General features: G+C 39.2%; 1 protein-coding gene across 1 annotated transcript in view; it reads right to left on the bottom strand.

Annotated features, from left to right (window-relative positions):
* The window catches only part of ikbkb (inhibitor of nuclear factor kappa B kinase subunit beta), a 38634-nt gene extending 20669 nt beyond the window's left edge, over positions 1-17965 (bottom strand). The window contains exons 1-3 of the mRNA XM_017702846.2: positions 17765-17965; positions 16860-17003; positions 8342-8436 (exon numbers count right to left, since the gene is read on the bottom strand). Of these exons, the coding sequence (XP_017558335.1) occupies positions 8342-8436; positions 16860-16964 (200 nt within the window). The 5' untranslated portion in view covers positions 16965-17003; positions 17765-17965. The remainder of the gene's footprint in view (positions 1-8341; positions 8437-16859; positions 17004-17764) is intronic.
* Positions 17966-18503: the final 538 nt, after the last annotated feature.

Raw genomic sequence — 18503 nt, 5'->3', positions numbered from 1 at the left:
TTTACTGTGAGATCAGATCTGACCAGATCAGTCTGCTGCTGTAGAATCTTGTGATGTGGACATCCAGAGTAAACAGGTTCACTGAAAACTGTGCCTGATTCAAATTTCTTCACTAAAAATAAAATAATCAAAATTCTATAGATAAATAAAACACGGTGAACTGCTGCTGGGTGGGAAGGTTTTCAGAAATCTCTTCTGGCAGCAGCACTGCCTTCCACCTCTCCCAAATTAAAGCTCAAATCTACAAGACTCATGTGACACATTTATCAATAAAATGGCAGATTTCGATGAAAGATGATCACACTACATGAAATCTGATTACTGATTTTTTCTGTAATTGTGACAGATTACAGTTACTGTTTTAGTATCCCGATTACATAACACTGTTACATGTATTCGTTACTACCCAACCCCTGTTGTTAGTACAATGCGGTATTTTATTATTATCCTTATTTTGTTGTAAATAGTCTAGAGATTTAGCTTTAATTTTTATTATTTATAATGTTGATAAGGTTTATACTGCTTCCCGTTTCTACTACTGAGTGCCTTACTCCTGTTACTCTGCTGCTGCTGTAATACTGTGAATTTCCCCGCTGTGGGACTAATAAAGGATTATCTTATCTTATCTTAGCTGCTCTACAACTACCACACCAATAAGATTGTCGTATTTAAGCAGACTTTGGTGGATGCTTGTGACACTGAAACACATGTGAAAAAACTAGAACTTCAGCCCGAGGACACAGAATATAAATCAAATAACTGTATTTCACTAAACAATTACATAATGACATTTACACAATATACACTCACCGGCCACTTTATTAGGTACATCTTGCTAGTAAAAGTTTGGACCCCCTTTTGTCGTCAGAGCTGTCTTAATTCTTTGTGGCACACTTTCAGCAAGGTGTTGGAAACGTTCCTCAGAGATTTTGGTTGGTTATTTGAGTTACTGCTGCCTTTCTATCATCTGGAACCAGTCTGCCCATTCTCCTCTGACCTCTCACATCAACAAGGCATTTTCATCCACACAACTGACCGTTCACTGGATATTTCCTCTTTTTCGGACCGTTCTCTGTAAATCCTAGAGATGGTTGTGTGTGAAAATCCCAGTAGATCAGCAGTTTCTGAAATACTCAGACCAGCCCGTCTGGCACCAGCAACCACGCCACGTTCAAAGTCCCTTAAATCCCCTTTCCTCCCCATTCTGATGCTCGGTCTGCACTTCAGCAAGTTGTCTTGACCACCTCTACATGCCTAAATGCGTTGAGTTGTGGCCCTGTGATTGGCTGATTGGCTATTTGTGTTAACAAGCAATTGAACAGTGTACCTAATAAAGTGGCAACTGGGTGTGGCAAAACTATTATAACTCTAAATGTTAAAGAGTAAAGTGGATTTTAGGTAATAATCTCATATTAAAACAAGCACACACACATGGCCCAAACAAGAAACATAAAAAAGCAGTCTAGCTGGTGCGCACACCTCTGTCCCAAACCCTCCCTCAGAGAATAAACCTGGGTTGCACAACTTTTTATTAAATATGTGCTTTAACACACAGACCCACTAGCTGTCCCCGCCCTAGAATAACATCCAGTAAAACACATATGACAAAGGCAAACAGAAGCAAATAAATTCCAGACCAGCCTGTAATGGAAAAAAGACAGCAAAAACAAGTTCTACCAGAGTTCTCATTTGTAAAAATAAAAGGCCCATATGATTTGACCAAGGGAACACCTCTGAAATGATTGCTGGAATAACAAACGTTGGGCGTCAACTAATGAACATCGTCTATTCTTTTTTCTTTTGCTTTTCAAGGGGAATTTTTCAAAAAATGTTCAAAATTGCATAACTGAACGGTTGAGATGTAAACAAAGGCATTCAGAGTGGTTAGATCATAAACGTAACGTCACTCTGATTTTCCTTCCAGTGGTGGTGACAGGTACCAGGGGTTGTGGTTTCTCCGCCTCAAAAAAATCCCAGCCATTTTATTTACCATCCAAAATAAACACACACAATCCTACAAGTCTTCAGAGTCTTTATGTCATTTTTCGATCATAAAATGGTAGATATCTAAAAAAATGTTTTCTTCAGGTACTACAGTATTTGCCTTACATGTCCTGCTTGTATCTCTCCATCATGAACAGACTGTAAAAAATCTATTTAGTGAGGGATGAACGATTTATGGATAATATTAATTGCAACGTTTGTGACCAAAATTGGTGATGCAATTCAAATGCAGGATTTTTCATAAATGAAGCTCCAGTGGCTATGTTACAGAAACTTGGTGACTTTTGTCCAAAGTTAAGATCGGAATATTTTTCACAATTGCAGAAGCACATCTTTAAAGAATTTTATGTTACAGTTTCTTAAGTTAGGAAATCCTAAACTACCTTATTAAGGTCGATAATCAATTGTTATGTCTGTTACTAAGCAACAATTACAATATTTTATCATTATCATGATAAATTGTCACAACACGCTTTTCTCAGTATATGGTGTACACTCACCAGCCACTTTATTAGGTTCAATTGCTCAATTGCTTGTTAACACAAATAGCTAATCAGCCAATCACATGGCTGCAACTCACTGCATTTAGGCATGTAGAGGTGGTCAAGACAACTTGCTGAAGTGCAGACCGAGCATCAGAATGGAGAAGAAAGGGGATTTAAGTGACTTTGAACGTGGCGTGGTTGTTGGTGCCAGACGGGCTGGTCTGAGTATTTCAGAAACTGCTGATCTACTGGGATTTTCACGCACAACCATCTCTAGGGTTTACAGAGAACGGTCCGAAAAAGAGGAAATATCCAGTGAGTGGTCAGTTGTGTGGACGAAAATGCCTTGTTGATGTGAGAAGTCAGAGGAGAATGGACAGACTGGTTCCAGATGATAGAAAGGCAACAGGAGCTCAAATAACCAACCAGAATCTCTGAGGAACGTTTCCAACACCTTGTTGAAAGTCTGCCACGAAGAATTAAGGCAGTTCTGAAGGCAAAAGGGGGTCCAACCTTTTACTAGCAAGAACTTAAAGAACACTTACTAACTACTTGTTTTATTACAAACTAAGCCAAGTTTGGTCTGTTTAACATGATGGATGAATGGATGGATGAATGGATGGATGAATGGATGGATGGATGGATAGATGGATGGATACTATTTTCCTCTCTTTAGTTAGGATAAGATTATTTAACAACTGCTATTCTAACTGAATCCTAACTGAGGTTGTCATGGTGACTTAACAGATAAGATTTCGTAGTTGGGATGTTCTTGTAATATGTTCCCAAGATTTTTTTTGCCCTGAAGACCTACACATCCATTTTTTCAAACTTAAGATTTTAACACAGAAATGTACAATTACATCATTTGGCAGAGACTCTTTTCCAATGCAACTTACAATTTAAAAGTTTTTACCCAGAAAGGCAAAGGCAGTGTTAGGAGTCTAGCCTAAGGACTCTTATTGGTATAGTGTAAGGTGTTTACCCAGATGGGGATTGAACCCCAGTCTACAGTGTAGAAGGCAGAGGTGTTACCCACTACACTACACCAAATGGAGCGTGCCAAGCTGCCAAATCATTAGCTCTGCATTGCTGGGTTACAGTTTGCTTTTTTAACTCGATTAGAAAACTGCGCTGTCTCAAATTGTGATTTCAATATAAAAATGAATTATCGCTCAGCCCTAGGCCAAGACTTTACTGCAAAACTACAGTATCTTAAAACAATGTCTCGGGCACCAGGCAGCATATACGTAACCATTTAATCTAATACCTTCCTGAAAGGCAGCTTTTAGAAGTGTTGGACATCTGTTTCCTATCATCACCACTGTGAACGTTTATCTAGCATTTCACATGCATTGGCCTTTAAAGTCTCACCGTCCTGCATGCTCAACATGTCAACAGGTACTACATCATTCACTTACACTGCAAAATAATCTGACCTCTTTGGCCTGGCTATGTCTGAAGCTCCTGATAATGGCTGGTTTCACCATGGTAACACATCTTTTTTATTACAGGTTGCATATTTTAACAGCATTTGTGAAATCATGCACAAGAGTGCCCAGTTTGAGGTTATCAAGAAATGACTCCCTTAGGAAAACCACTGACGCAGAGCTGTGCTATTACTACTAGTCTAACACTGTACTATCTCTGAGGGGTCTACATGCGTCACATCATGGCTCCATGCTGTCTGTAACATGCTCTTATGATTGGTCATTTCTTCATTTGAACTATTACGATTAAAGAAAATAGATGCTGATGTTTACATAAACTTATTCGAGGTCGTGGAAAGATCACTGGGAAGCACTAGTATTTTAATAACAGCTGGAATGTAAATCAATTTTTCTAAAAGGATTCCTGATCTGTTTTGGAAAACTCAGTGTCTCAGCTCAGGTGCGTTTTGCTGAGTGGCTAAGCTTTTTTTGGATTAACTGGTCACTTTGGTTATGCAGTTAAGAAAATGCTTATGTCAGTGTGTGTGTTTGTGTGGAATAACTCTGGCTGGACTCAAAGTACTGTGTGAGTCTCTGTGTGTGTTTGGTGGTTTGGCTCTATGTGTTATGTTCTGAGAGTGGGTGTGTGCTTTAGGTCTGTGGCTTAAACCAAGTCTGGGGGCAGACAGCTATAAATTTTGACCTAAATAACAACTAACACCCCTTACCCAACATCTGTCCCTTCACCACATACACACACGTTTTAACACCCACTTAATTCTGCAGTAATGCAGTTCTAATGGCCCATTTTGCTGTATTACAGCAGTAAAAATAGAACATGCATGTGCACGCATGAATGCATATTCACAGTAAAATTAAAGTGACGTGTTTCTTACATTTTAATTATTAATGTAATTATTCATTTTTATATGAACCCCAGGCTGTTTTTGTTACTGTGCCTTTAAGGCAGATATATGTAAATAACCTCAGTTCTGAAGGGTTGCCCTGTCCTGTGCCTCATTCAAAAAGCAGTACAGGGTGCAACACTCCTTATAACTTCAGGGTTACGCCCCTGAAAGCATAACAGGTAAATGTACGAAAAATGTGCAGCTTTTTGTGACATCACAAAAACAGTGAATTCAAAACAAGCTGTTTTTGCAGCTTAGTTTCCACATACAGATTAGGAAGTGAAAGGAATGTTTTTATTTTTGTTTCACCAAAGTGAGAGAAATTCAGTTTTTTGAAAATTGTGCCCTTTAATACCCATTATTATAAATATATGATCACTTTTTTGTGAACTTCACTGCTGAGCCTTCACAGACATTTGTTATTTCGGTTTTGTATTAAACTGTAAGCTAAAATAAACAAGTGGCCAATTTATTATTATTATTTTCGCCAATGTGTACTGTAATTTTATATTAAATTAAAGTATATTATATAATATTATATTAAAATATGTTCAATTAAGTGAAGCAGGTATGGTCATTCACGCTATATGTTATTGCTTCTACAACATGAAGCAAAATTATGCATTAGTCATTTATTTGACGCTATTTAAATATGCAATATTTGGCCTATTAATAACAAAATAATGTTATTTACATCACTGCTTTTTCTAACAATGCTGGAAATGTGCTAGTGAGTTTCATGCGTTCATTTAGCTTACCTATACGAACTTCCATGTGGGATAAATTAACACATTACTGGTATTATACTGGTATTCTCCTCCTCGCTTTACTGCACAACACAAAATTCCAGAAATACTTGTAAAAGAACAAGGTATTTGAATGAAGGCCTACTTTATCAGTTTTCTTCATAATAAGGTTTCAAAAGAACTGACATATGTCGTAAAATTAAATTAAAAACAGCCTTATATCAAAGGGAACAAAAGCTTTTTTGTAACCTCAATTAGCCCTCAGAATTTGACAAGTATTGCTTTCCTTTGCTATACTTTCAAAAGTAATTATGTAATTACATGCTTAATTACTTTTCGATACTCATTCAAAGTTGATCTGTCTATGCAGCTGATGAGTACTGACACAGATTGATGATAAGTGTCAACCCCATATCTCATCATTTTTCATCATATTCACAACTTATTTTCAAACAAAACAATGAAATGTTTATCTAATATCAAACAAGTTATATGAGAAGTTTTAGTCAAAGAAAAAAAATTCTTGTGGAGTACCACAAGGTTCCGTTTTAGGGCCGTTGCTTTTCTCTTTGTAGATGCTACCTCTAGGTGACGTCATTAGGAGACACAATATACATTTTCGTAGCTATGCTGATGACCCAGATTTATACATTTCCATTCCTTCTGATAATCAAGCCTCTTCAGACAAGCTTACCAGTTGAGTGTTAGATATTTCTCAGTAGATGTCACAAAAGTTCTACAACTAAATCCCCAAAAAACGAAATCACTCCCATTTTGAAAGAACTGTACTTGCTGTATCCTTCAGGATAGCTTTTAAAATTCGGCTCCAAGTTAAGGCTCTAAATGACCTTAAAGCAGCCACTTAAATTAATAAATATCTGTCTGTTTATGTTCCAACATGTGACCTTAGATCTGCATACACTGGCCTTCTCCAATACAGAAAATGAGAAAAGGCCTCTTTCGGTTATTAAACTTCTAAACTGTGGAACTTAATTCCATGTTTTATTAGACAGTCAAAGCCAGTGACACTTTTTATGAACATATTAAAAATGTCTTTAAAAAAGTTGTGTGTAAAGTGTTTAATTAAAAATCTACATCTCCGTATTTATCTTTTTAATCTGATCTGTGTCATTTTCTTGTATGATTATAACTTAGTTTGAATTATTTTTTGTATTGCTGTCAAGCTTTATTATCTGTTTGTAAAGCACTTTGAGCTGCCACCAGCATGAAAAGTGCTGTATAACGATTATTATTATTATTAACAACAACAATAATAATACATATGAGGGATTAAGGATCTGTTTTGCTGACTGCTTCTGGCGGGTTTTGACATTTTCTTGCTTATATTTATGCCAAGAAATTATGAAATAGAGGCAAGAATTGAGGGTTCTTCCTTTCTGCAAAGCAAGATTGAACGCCTACTTTCCTGTTCAATTTGTAATACAATATCTATTCTAGAATTGTTCAGAATCTGTAGTTCTGACTGATTTTTAGGCTTGTTTCAATAAGCAATGACTGAGATACACACTCACCGGCCACTTTATTAGACACACCTGTTCAATTGCTTGTTAACACAAATAGCTAATCACATGGCTGCAACTCAGTGCATTTAGGGATGTAGAGGTGGTCAGTTGTGTGGACAAAAATGCCTTGTTGATGTGAGAGGTCAGAGGAGAATGGGCAGACTGGTTCCAGATGATAGAAAGGCAGCAGGAACTCAAATAACCAACCAAAATCTCTGAGGAACGTTTCCAACACCTTGTTGAAAGTCTGCCACGAAGAATTAAGGCAGTTCTGAAGGCAAAAGGGGGTCCAACCTTTTACTAGCAAGATGCACCTAATAAAGTGGCTAGTGAGTGTAGTATTAAACTAGGAAACAGACTGAGTACTTTTTAGTAGTATCAGTATTGAACATCCCAAGCTACTCTGCTAATACGATGTCACAAAAAGATGCGTTCATGTGGGGTACAGACAGGGGAGCGTTGTAAAATGTAAGTCAGTGACAGTGGTGCATAGCGCACATGTGTGGTGCAAATCAGGCAGGGGATAGATTGGCTAGCGACAGACACAAAGCCATGCGGTTACACGCCTAGAACTTGTGCAGAAATACACTTGCTTTGAAATCTGCAATTGCCAGACGAAGCTGTGACGGAACGAAGGAGATAGTGGGGGTGTTTTCCAACCAAGATTTGTTGCGGCAGTTTTTACTATGTTATAAATCTGCTCCTCTTTGTTTTTTCCCCTCAGCCTCCGCTCCCAAAACATGTATAAATAGCCAAATAACAATGGACGATTTAGCTTAGGCTCAGTGGAATTTGTATAACTGTAGTAAACACCGAAAGGATTTGAGGATTTTGGAATTAAGTGGGCGAGGTATGGAAATAGAGCAACACTGACCATGACACCAAATGTCTGCACGCCATATTATCACATTTTCTTCCACAGGCATTCATTCACTCCATGTTTATGCAGTGGCAAAACAAGCCCTGAGAAATCTCCCCACAAAATGGACATTTGAAGTCTTGACTTACTACGCAGGAACAGCATGTCTTGATGGAATGAGTGAAAAGTTTGCAAAATTAATAGGAAATGCGAGATATTATCACCGACTTGATGCGCTGTTGTAAGACTAGTGATGAGTGTATTTAAAAGGCGATATAATGGCATGTCATTTCAGCACACTGTTGTGTCTGAAGGGTAACCACATTGGTTATGTCTGGGGATTGAGGAACAGGCTGACTTCAGGAAGAGCAGACAACAGTTCTGACCTCTTCATGATCTGGATCTCCAAACACCATCGCTCCTTATTCTTGGAACTCAGTTCTTGACGGCACTGCTTAACAGCAATTTGTTCGCTGGTGTCCTGCACACACAAATGGGGGCAAAGAGAAATGGAAAGAGATATTTGTTAGAAAATACAAGCGCCATATAAAAGGTTTATAGCCGAGGAAAGTGTCTCAGCAGAGTAATAATAAGCGCACAGTTATGTAAGTAAGTATTACTGTTACAGCTGTTTTAGAGGCCTTGACCTAAAAGACTTAAGCCACATCCATTAGCGACTCAGAAAACACATTTACGAGTGGGCATGTTACCAGGTATCATAAATTTCATTTATTCTATACACAAGTTGCTGTGGACTGAAAATCTGCCTACTCGTTTTCAACAGTCCAGCTATTTTTATTCACTTTAGGACCTTTCAGCCCCCATTTGTTGCATTTTCTGTGCTAAGCCTTTAGATTAAGGGTTTATTATTTAGTTGTAAATCTTAAAACTTTTATTACTATGAATAACAATTATATACATATAATTATATATATATATATATATATATATATATATACACACACACACACACACACACACACACACACACACACACACACACACACACACACACACACACGGCCACTTTATTAGGTACACCTTGGAACGTAGCGTGGTTCTTGGTGCCAGACGGGCTGGTCTGAGTATTTCAGAAACTGCTGATCTACTGGGATTTTCACGCACAACCATCTCTAGGGTTTCCAGAGAACGGCCAGAAAAAGAACAAATATCCAGTGAGCGGTCAGTTGTGTGGATGAAAATGCCTTGTTGATGTGAGAGGTCAGAGGAGAATGGGCAGACTGGTTCCAGATCATAGAAAGGCAACAGGAACTCAAATAACCAACCAAAATCTCTGAGGAACGTTTCCAACACCTTGTTGAAAGTGTGCCATGAAGAATTACGTTCTGAAGGCAAAAGGGGGTCCAACCTTTTACTGGCAGTTGTACCTAATAAAGTGGCCGGTGAGTATGTATGTACAGCATATATATATATATATATATATATATATATATATATATATATATAAAAAATTAAAATTATTCAGTAACTATTGTGAAGTTAATATGTAAGTTATGTAGTTGGGAGGGTAAAGAATTGAAGTGCCCATATAGAGGCCCTTTGGGATTAAGGCAGAGCTGCCCAAAGTGTTGTCCACAGGCCATAGCTGGTCCACAAGAATGTTTGATTTGGCTTACCAGAAGGTTGGTCCAACTCCCTCACCCCAATGAGAGAACAAACATTTTTTAAATAACTTCTTATTTTTCTTTTGGGATGTAATGTTTTCAAACCCTATGACCCTTAACGCCACAACTCAACACATAGTATTATTTGTCGGGTGGATCATTCTCAGCACTGCAGCAACGTTGGCGTGGTGGTGGCATGTGAGTGTGTGTTGCATGTTGCGCTGGGAGAAGTGGATTAGACACAGCAGTGCTGATGGAGTTTTCAACACTATGTCCACTCGCTGTCCACACTATTCTACCTTGCTGGTCCACCTTGTACAGTTTATGTTGGTCACCTTCTAGTGCTTCATTAGTGGTCACAGGACGCTGCCCACAGGATGCTGACCACAGGATGCTGCCCACAGGACGTTGTTGGGTGGATATTTTTGGTTGGTGGACTATTCTCAGTCCAGCAGCGGCACTGAGTATTAGCTACTTAGTGTATGTAGCTAGAGTTAATGACAGAAATGGACCACTGAACTGGGGACCACTGATTTAAAGATTATCTTTTCAGGGAATTTGAAGACCAAACAATTTACTTCATGTTTAAGGATGCCATCTTTTACTTCATGAATACAGCTTTCATCGACATTTAGGAAGTACACATCCTCCATATTTTTCCATTTGTACTGATGATTTGCAAAAGCATAAGGCTAACAAGCTATCTAGCTATTTTGTCTTCTTGGCCCCTGGCCTACCACAAGCTTTTTAGACAGAGCGTTTGGGCACCTCTGGTGTAAGGGGTAAAACAACTAACATCATACCTCAGAACTAACTTATTCTACATACTTATGGTACAATGTGTCTGAAGAATATGAGGGGAATAGCTAAGGGTGGGCCAGGGAGGTCAGGGGCCTCTCACTCAAAATTCAGGCCAGATTTCTGGCATCAAAGAAATGTTAAAAAATTTGTATTGGTCTTGTGCAATTTTAATACAGGTTCACCCCCAAGGCATGTCTGTGCCATTTTCTACCTTAAACAAATAAAAGCAGGGCTCCCAAGTGGCGCAACCATTTAAGTGTTGGCCGTGTCATCAGGAGGTTGCGACTTTGATCCCTGGTGATGCTGCAGCTGTCCGTAGCCAGGAGTCCAAGAGAGCACAACTGGTTGGATAGAACGGCCCCCCTTCTCCCCCCATCACTCAACGCGATGCTGGTCAGCGCAGGCATCTGTTAGCTGACGTAACACATCTGGCGGTTGGTGCTTTCCTCCGAGCGCGTTCGGCTGTCCGTGACGCAGCGTGAGTAGCAGTAAAGAAGCGGTGGCTGGTTTCACAGGTCTTGGAGAAAGCCTGTGCTACCTTCACCCTCCTAGCATTGGTAGTATCGTGTGATTGGGGGGGTCCAAACTAGCGGGTGGAATTGGAAACGACTAAATTGGGGAGAAAATCGGGCACAAATGATAAAAAATAAAATAAAATAAAAGCAAATGCCAATGTCTTCCATTTATTATCACCAATTTATGGTGCCCACCGCCACCTCGGTAAGGTTTACATGGCACAATGCACATACCCTTTCAGTCTTAAACCAATTCTGAGACAAGCAGAACAATGATTATTTAGCTTTAACATGTAATCATTGCACTGCTGTGTTTTTGCAGGCTATGGGAACTTCACTGAACTGCGATAGTACCTAGCACAGCTATAGCAAGCTAGGTTAGTTGTAATAATGACCATGATAAAGAAATAAAGAGTTCAACACTGAAGAAAAAAAAAAAACAACAGGAAAACTACAGTCTTCAACTGTTTCTTCCAGATATATTCAAAATGACATTTTTTCTTTCTGCTCATGGTTGCTACACTGAAACAGGCTAGGTGTCTTTGGGACATAATGTTTCCTAGCTGGCAACAGGAACTCAAATAACCAACCAAAATCTCTGAGGAACGTTTCCAACACCTTGTTGAAGGTCTGCCACGAAGAATTAAGGCAGTTCTGAAGGCAAAAGGGGGTCCAACCTTTTACTAGCAAGGTGTACCTAATAAGGTGGCCAGTGAATGTACATACTAAGGCTTATTATTCAGAAACTACAAGGACTTCAATGCAATCTGGTTGAGCTATTCTTAGGTTATAGAAGTGTCTAATGAAACTTTGGGCCCATTGGCTCAACTTCGCCACTTTTAAGGGGTTAGAATGAAAATATGGCTACGTCACGAGAAAAATGTATTGTGTGCGTCAGGGTAAATTGTATTATATCCTACTACATTGTGTGTGGCCTTAAAACAAGTCTTAAAGGAACTTGGCAATAGTGTTAGCTTTTCTCATGCTGAAATCAACAAATTAAGAGAAATATCAAAAGGAAATCAAATGGGTGCCCTATTTAGTGAACTTCAGAACAACTGTTAACACCTTTATTCAGTACCTTTTCCATGTCATTTCCCACACACGGTTTCCCGTGGAACGGAAGGAGATGGCGGCAAGTTGAGAAACCTGGTCATAGTGCCAAATAAGTTGGAATAATACATGGTGTGTAACAGTGTACGAGAGAGGGTGAGCACTGATACAGTCACAATGACGCCAAATCTAAGGCTCAGTGAGGTCAGTGCTTTGAGTGACAGGACTTCAGTTTACAATGTATTAGGTAACTCAGTGGTGATTTGATACTAAAGCACTTAGAAATTTCCTTTCGCTGGTATTGCCTGCAATGTTCTTGGCCAACACCCCAAATTACGGCCATACTACACTTTGAACGGACATGACATCATTACTCTGTGACAGTCCGGAGAGTGAGTGTGCCACTGAGTGTTTGATTCTTTATACATCCTGTGCTGCTAAGGAGATATGTCTAGCTCTCATAGTGCTGCTCATTGTGCTGTGGATGTGCCTTTAGCAATATGGTCACCAAACTGCACATGTTGGACGCCACATGGGAACGTGTTTACAAAAACACATTACAGAAATGGCAGGGATAGCTAACATGATTTTTGGAACTCACCATGTTGTACATTAGGAATGTAATTATAGGGTCGTGTCTCTATACGATACATTATTTTATACATGTGTACACTCACTGGCCACTTTATTAGGTACTAGTAAAAGGCTGGACCCCCTTCTGCCTTCAGAACTGTCTTAGTTCTTCGTGGCACACTTTCAACAAGGTGTTGGAAACGTTCCTCAGAGATTCTGGCTGGTTATTTGAGCTCCTGTTGCCTTTCTATCGTCTGGAACCAGTCTGCCCATTCTCCTCTGACCTCTCACATCAACAAGGCATTTTCGTCCACACAACTGACCGCTCACTGGATATTTCCTCTTTTTCGGACCGTTTTCTGTAAACCCTAGAGATGGTTGTGTGTGATAATCCCAGTAGATCAGCAGTTTCTGAAATACTCAGACCAGCCCGTCTGGCACCAACAACCACGCCACGTTCAAAGCCACTTAAATCCCCTTTCTTCCCCATTTGTGTTAACAAGCAAGTTATTTGTGTTAACAAGCAATTGAGCAGGTGTACCTAATAAAGCGGCCAGCGACGAATAAGCACATTGTTCAAAAGTATTCTCTTGTAAATATGTGTTTTTTGCCAGCAAAAAAAATATGTATCACTACAATAGATGCAAATAAAAATACAACCCTAGATATCTCCCAGACATCACATAGATTTGTTAAATTTCATGAGCAGCTCAGTTGATTAATTGGAAAAAAGCACTATCCAAACCAGGTATTGGATGACAACTACAAATAATACCAGACTGGTATGACGAGAGATTTGAAGCGGATAAATAAACAGATTAAAATACACAAAAAGACTACTTATTATATTCATATTAATGTTTTTATTACAAACATTAGTTTTTTTCTGAGTATATAAACATTTACACTGCCCAGCCAAATAGCTTTTTCATTTTACTTTACCTAAAACTTTTGTTACCACTGTATATTAATGTTAATATGTTGTGCACCAAGTACACAGCTTACATAGATGTGCAATAGGGTCATAATGATGCATGTATTTTCTGGTTTGAAAGGATTTTCAACTCTGAGGTCAATTTTAACGTTTTAAATTTTGATGCATTGTTTCAGTTACATTTTTCTGCATATCATTACTGTCAAACAAAACCTTGCAAATGCAGGGAAACAACAGAAATGATTCAGAAGTACTTGCAATAAAACCTCATTTGAAGTTAAGAACTTTTTTCATTCTCAAAATACCATTTTGGACAAAGTTTGGCTATGACAACATCAAGTTATGTGTCAAATAATTGCTTTTAATGGTTCATCATCATGGATGTTTTTGTATGAAAAGATCAGCAAAAGCTCTGTTCTAGACCTTCCCCTTAGAATGGGGCACTATTGGTAGTATAATAGTTGAATGCGTGTGTGTGTGTTTATATGTGTGTGGGTGTGTGTATATGTTTGTGTGTGTGGGTATGTGTATGTGTGTGTCAGTGTGTGTGTGTCTGTGCGTGTGTGTGTGTGTGTCTCTGCGTGTGTGTGTGTTTGTGTGTGTGTGTGTGTGTGTGCGCAGCTGTCAGACTAAGGAAGGCAATGACTTGTTATGAGGTCACTCAAAAGAGGATGCTCATATAGGATACTCTTGGCAAATTAAATGAAGAAGCAGGTCTCATATTTCCTGCCTTAGGCAGCTTATTGTTAAGGAAGGTGTGCTGTGAAGAATCAATAGTGGGAATCTGAAGTGTCTCTTTTTGAATCTTTTTTGATATAGAAGGATTTTGATACAGATTGATATAAACTCAATGATACAGAAGGGTGGGGATGGGACTGACTCAGCAGGCTGCTCCATTTACAATAAATAAGGCTAAAAACTTTAATTAAAGGTTGAGCAGATGACTAGTAGACCAGGCAACTGCTTCACAACTGCGGAAGTCATACACAAAGGTGGACATTTCTCTATTCAGAATAAATAGAGAAGATATTCAAATCTGCTAAATGATAAAACTTTTTGGTACTCCTATAACTTTGCTGTCTCATTTAATAAAACATCTATCTATCTATCTATCTATCTATCTATCTATCTATCTATCTATCTATCTATCTATCTATCCATCCATCCATCCATCCATCCATCCATCCATCCATCAATCCATCCATCCATCCATCTAACATCTATCCGACAGCAAAGTCTGTCTTTTCCTGCCTAATTCGTTGCATTGGAATAATTGATAATTGATTTGCTGGGACAAAATAACATACATTTAGAAACATTACACCTCTTTTGAAATATACATAGGCCAACCCCACAAACACAGCTGCTAGCACTTAGTGCTATATTAGGGAATGCATAATATTGCTAGGAGAGTTGAAAAAGCTAACCAGTCACAAGCTATAAGCAATCATAGACTAAGCAATCACAGGCAAGTAAAGCGCATGCTAAACAATCACAGGCTACTGTAAGCATTTACATGTAGTGCCTATGTTATTACATGAGGTCCTACAGTTTGTGGGCAATCATAGACTAACCAATCACAGACTAACCAATCACAGACTAACAAATTACAGGCAAACAATCACAGACTAATTTATCATAGGCTAACAAATCAAAGAAACAATCACAGACTAACCAATCACGGACTAACCACAGACTAACTATTTACAGGTAAACAATCACAGACTAACCAATCACAAACTAACCACAGACTAATTACAGCTAAACAATCACAGACTAACCACAGACTAACTAATTACAGGTAAACAATCACAGTCTAACCAATCACAAACTAACCACAGACTAACTAATTACAGCTAAACAATCACAGACTAACCACAGACTAACTAATTACAGGTAAACAATCACAGACTAAACAACCACCAACTAACTAATTACAGGCAAACAATCACAGTCTAACCAATCACAGACTAACCACAGACTAACTAATTACAGGCAAACAATCACAGACTAACCAATCACAAACTAACCACAGACTAATTACAGCTAAACAATCACAGACTAACCACAGACTAACTATTTACAAACAAACAATCGCAGACTAACCAGAGGCTAACTAATTACAGGCAAACAATCACAGACTAACCACAGGCAAACAATCAGACTACCCAATCACAGACTAACCACAGACTAACTAATTACAGCTAAACAATCACAGACTACCCAATCACAGACTAACCACAGATTAACTAATTACAGCTAAACAATCACAGACTACCCAATCACAGACTAACCACAGACTAACTAATTACAGCTAAACAATCACAGACTAACCAATCACAGACTAACCACAGACTAACTAATTACAGCTAAACAATCACAGACTAAGCACAGACTAACTAATTACAGCTAAACAATCACAGACTAAGCAATCACAGACTAACCACAGACTAACTAATTATAGCTAAACAATCACAGACTAACCAATCACAGACTAACCACAGACTAACTAATTACAGCTAAACAATCACAGACTAACCACAGACTAACTAATTACAGGTGAACAATCACAGACTAACCACAGACTAACTAATTACAGCTAAACAATCATAGACTAACCACAGACTAACTAATTACAGCTAAACAATCACAGATTAACCACATACTAACTAATTACAGGCAAACAATCACAGACTAACCACAGATTAACTAATTACAGGCAAAGAAACACAGACTAACTAATTACAAGTGAACAATCACAGACTAACCACAGACTAACTAATTACAGGTAAACAACCACAGACTAACCACAGACTAATTACAGGCAAACAATCACAGACTAACCACAGACTAACTAATTGCAGGCAAACCATCACAGACTAACCAATCACAGACTGACCACAGACTAACTAATTACAGGCAAACAATCACAGACTAACTAATCACATGATATCTAATTACAGGCAAACCAATCACAGACTCACCAATTATAAGCTAAACAATCACAGTTTACTCAATACCATATACCACTACACCATATACCATATACCACTATACCATATACCACTATACCATATACCATATACCACTATACCATATACCATATACCTCTTCTTCTTCTTCTTCTTCTTCTTTCGGCTGCTCCCTTCAGGGGTCGCCACAGCGGATCATCTGCCTCCATCTTGCCCTATCCATTGCCTCCTCTACTTTCACACCAACCATTTCCATGTCCACCTTCACTACATCCATAAACCTTCTCTGAGGTCTACCTCTTCTCCTTCTACCCGGCAACTCCATCTCCAACATTCTACCATATACCATATACCACTATACCATATACCATATACCATATACCAAAGCATCTGTATCTTTCTCTGTGTGAAAGAAAGCCAGTGTTTTATACCTTGTTCTGCCATCGAGTAACGTTGCCAAATCCTCCAGTTCCGAGTCTTTCCTTCAGTTCCCAGGGGCCACAGTTCTGGGGCTGCATTGGGAGAGCTCGGCTCATACTGACCCCTCACCTTCAGGTCCAGAACTCACCAGAGTCCTGAAGGGAAGTGGACAGAAACATAATGCAGTGTCACTAATTGCGAATGTGACACTTCATATGAATAGAATTTTACATTAACTGATGTATTTCACTTTGCCTCTTTCCTGATGTAACACATTTATTACTGACTTTAATAACACACATCCAAAGCACAACTTCTTCAGTAAAGCAAACTGATTATATAATCAGGCCTTGCAAAGTGTTTCAAACACTGAAGGCAACACCACCGTCCTTAAATCTCTACGCTGAACTCTAAAGCTTTAAAGTTTGCTGTGTTGTTCTGTCATCTAGCAGAGTAAGCTTCCATTTCCGTTTAGGGACTTTGTTTGAGACTTATGAAGAGAACACGGGAGACTGAAAACTAAGTGAAAGTGAAGCTGAATCCACAGGACCTCACCTGAATGTTCTTGAACTGGTCAATGAATCAGTCTGTGAACTGGTCTATGAATCAGTCTATTATATTTTCTATTAATGCTGAAAGCATGAAAGCAGAGAGCTTGGGCATCATCACCATGGTTCAGGACACCTGGGGATGTTTTAGCTTCACAGTGGCAGTTTTTTCTTTGTTTTGCTTTGTTTTTTTTTTTTACAGTCAGGCTTCTCTAACCAGGAAGACCTGATATGCAAATAGCGATAAAAAAAATTACGACATCAATAGAGTCATTATTGATTTCTGCGTTTATAGTGAAATACCGTTTGACAGTTGATGTTAACTCACTTTCTGAAACACGGACAAAGCAGTAAAGTGGACACTTTACCTTAAACGTTACCACCTGAATCGCTTCCCTTCACTGGAACTGGAGGTTTTTACTCGTTAGGATCAGAATGAGACAGTTTTACCCTCTCCAGTGTTTCTTATTTTCTCTTTTCTCAGCATAACCCTGAGGAAAAAGTGATAAGGTTCAACACAGAAACATGACAACTCTTCGCCCAAAGACTCGCTCTACTTCCTGAAACAGTGAAAAGTGAAAAAGTCACTTCCCGTAAATCTTGAGAAACTTTTTTACCCACCCGTATTCCGACAAGCCCCGCCTCTCCTGGGCCGTCTAGCCAATCCTAGCACTTCTAGGCAGTCCTGGCGCAGGAGGCGGAATTCGTCAGAAAACGAGTGGGATAAAAAACGAAACCTACCGCAGCTTTAATGGACGCTGTTCTGCAGAACTCCCAGCCAGAGTGTTCACAGCGAATAGAGCGGCCTCCGTGAGCCTTCAGTAACACGGAGGAGGTGTATGTAGGGGAGGTGGTCGGTGGTTTAGGGGACATGCTTCTGCCTATAGGGGGCAGACGTGGGCTGGAGGTTAGGGAACCAGCACTGTGACCTGAATGTTACTGGTTCGATCCCCTTGGCTGACAGTCCATGACTGAAGTGCCCTTGAGCAAGACACCTAACCCCCAATTGCTCCCCGGGCACCGTGGATAGGGCTGCCCGCTGCTCTGGGCAAGTGTGCTCACTGCCTAGTGTGTGTGTGTGTGTGTGTGTGTGTGTGTGTTCACTAG

This window comes from Pygocentrus nattereri, chromosome 28, assembly GCF_015220715.1.
Source record: "Pygocentrus nattereri isolate fPygNat1 chromosome 28, fPygNat1.pri, whole genome shotgun sequence".
NCBI classification, from domain to species: domain Eukaryota; kingdom Metazoa; phylum Chordata; class Actinopteri; order Characiformes; family Serrasalmidae; genus Pygocentrus; species Pygocentrus nattereri.
The sequence above is the reverse complement of the archived record's forward strand: the minus strand, read 5'-3'. Positions and strand labels throughout refer to the sequence as shown.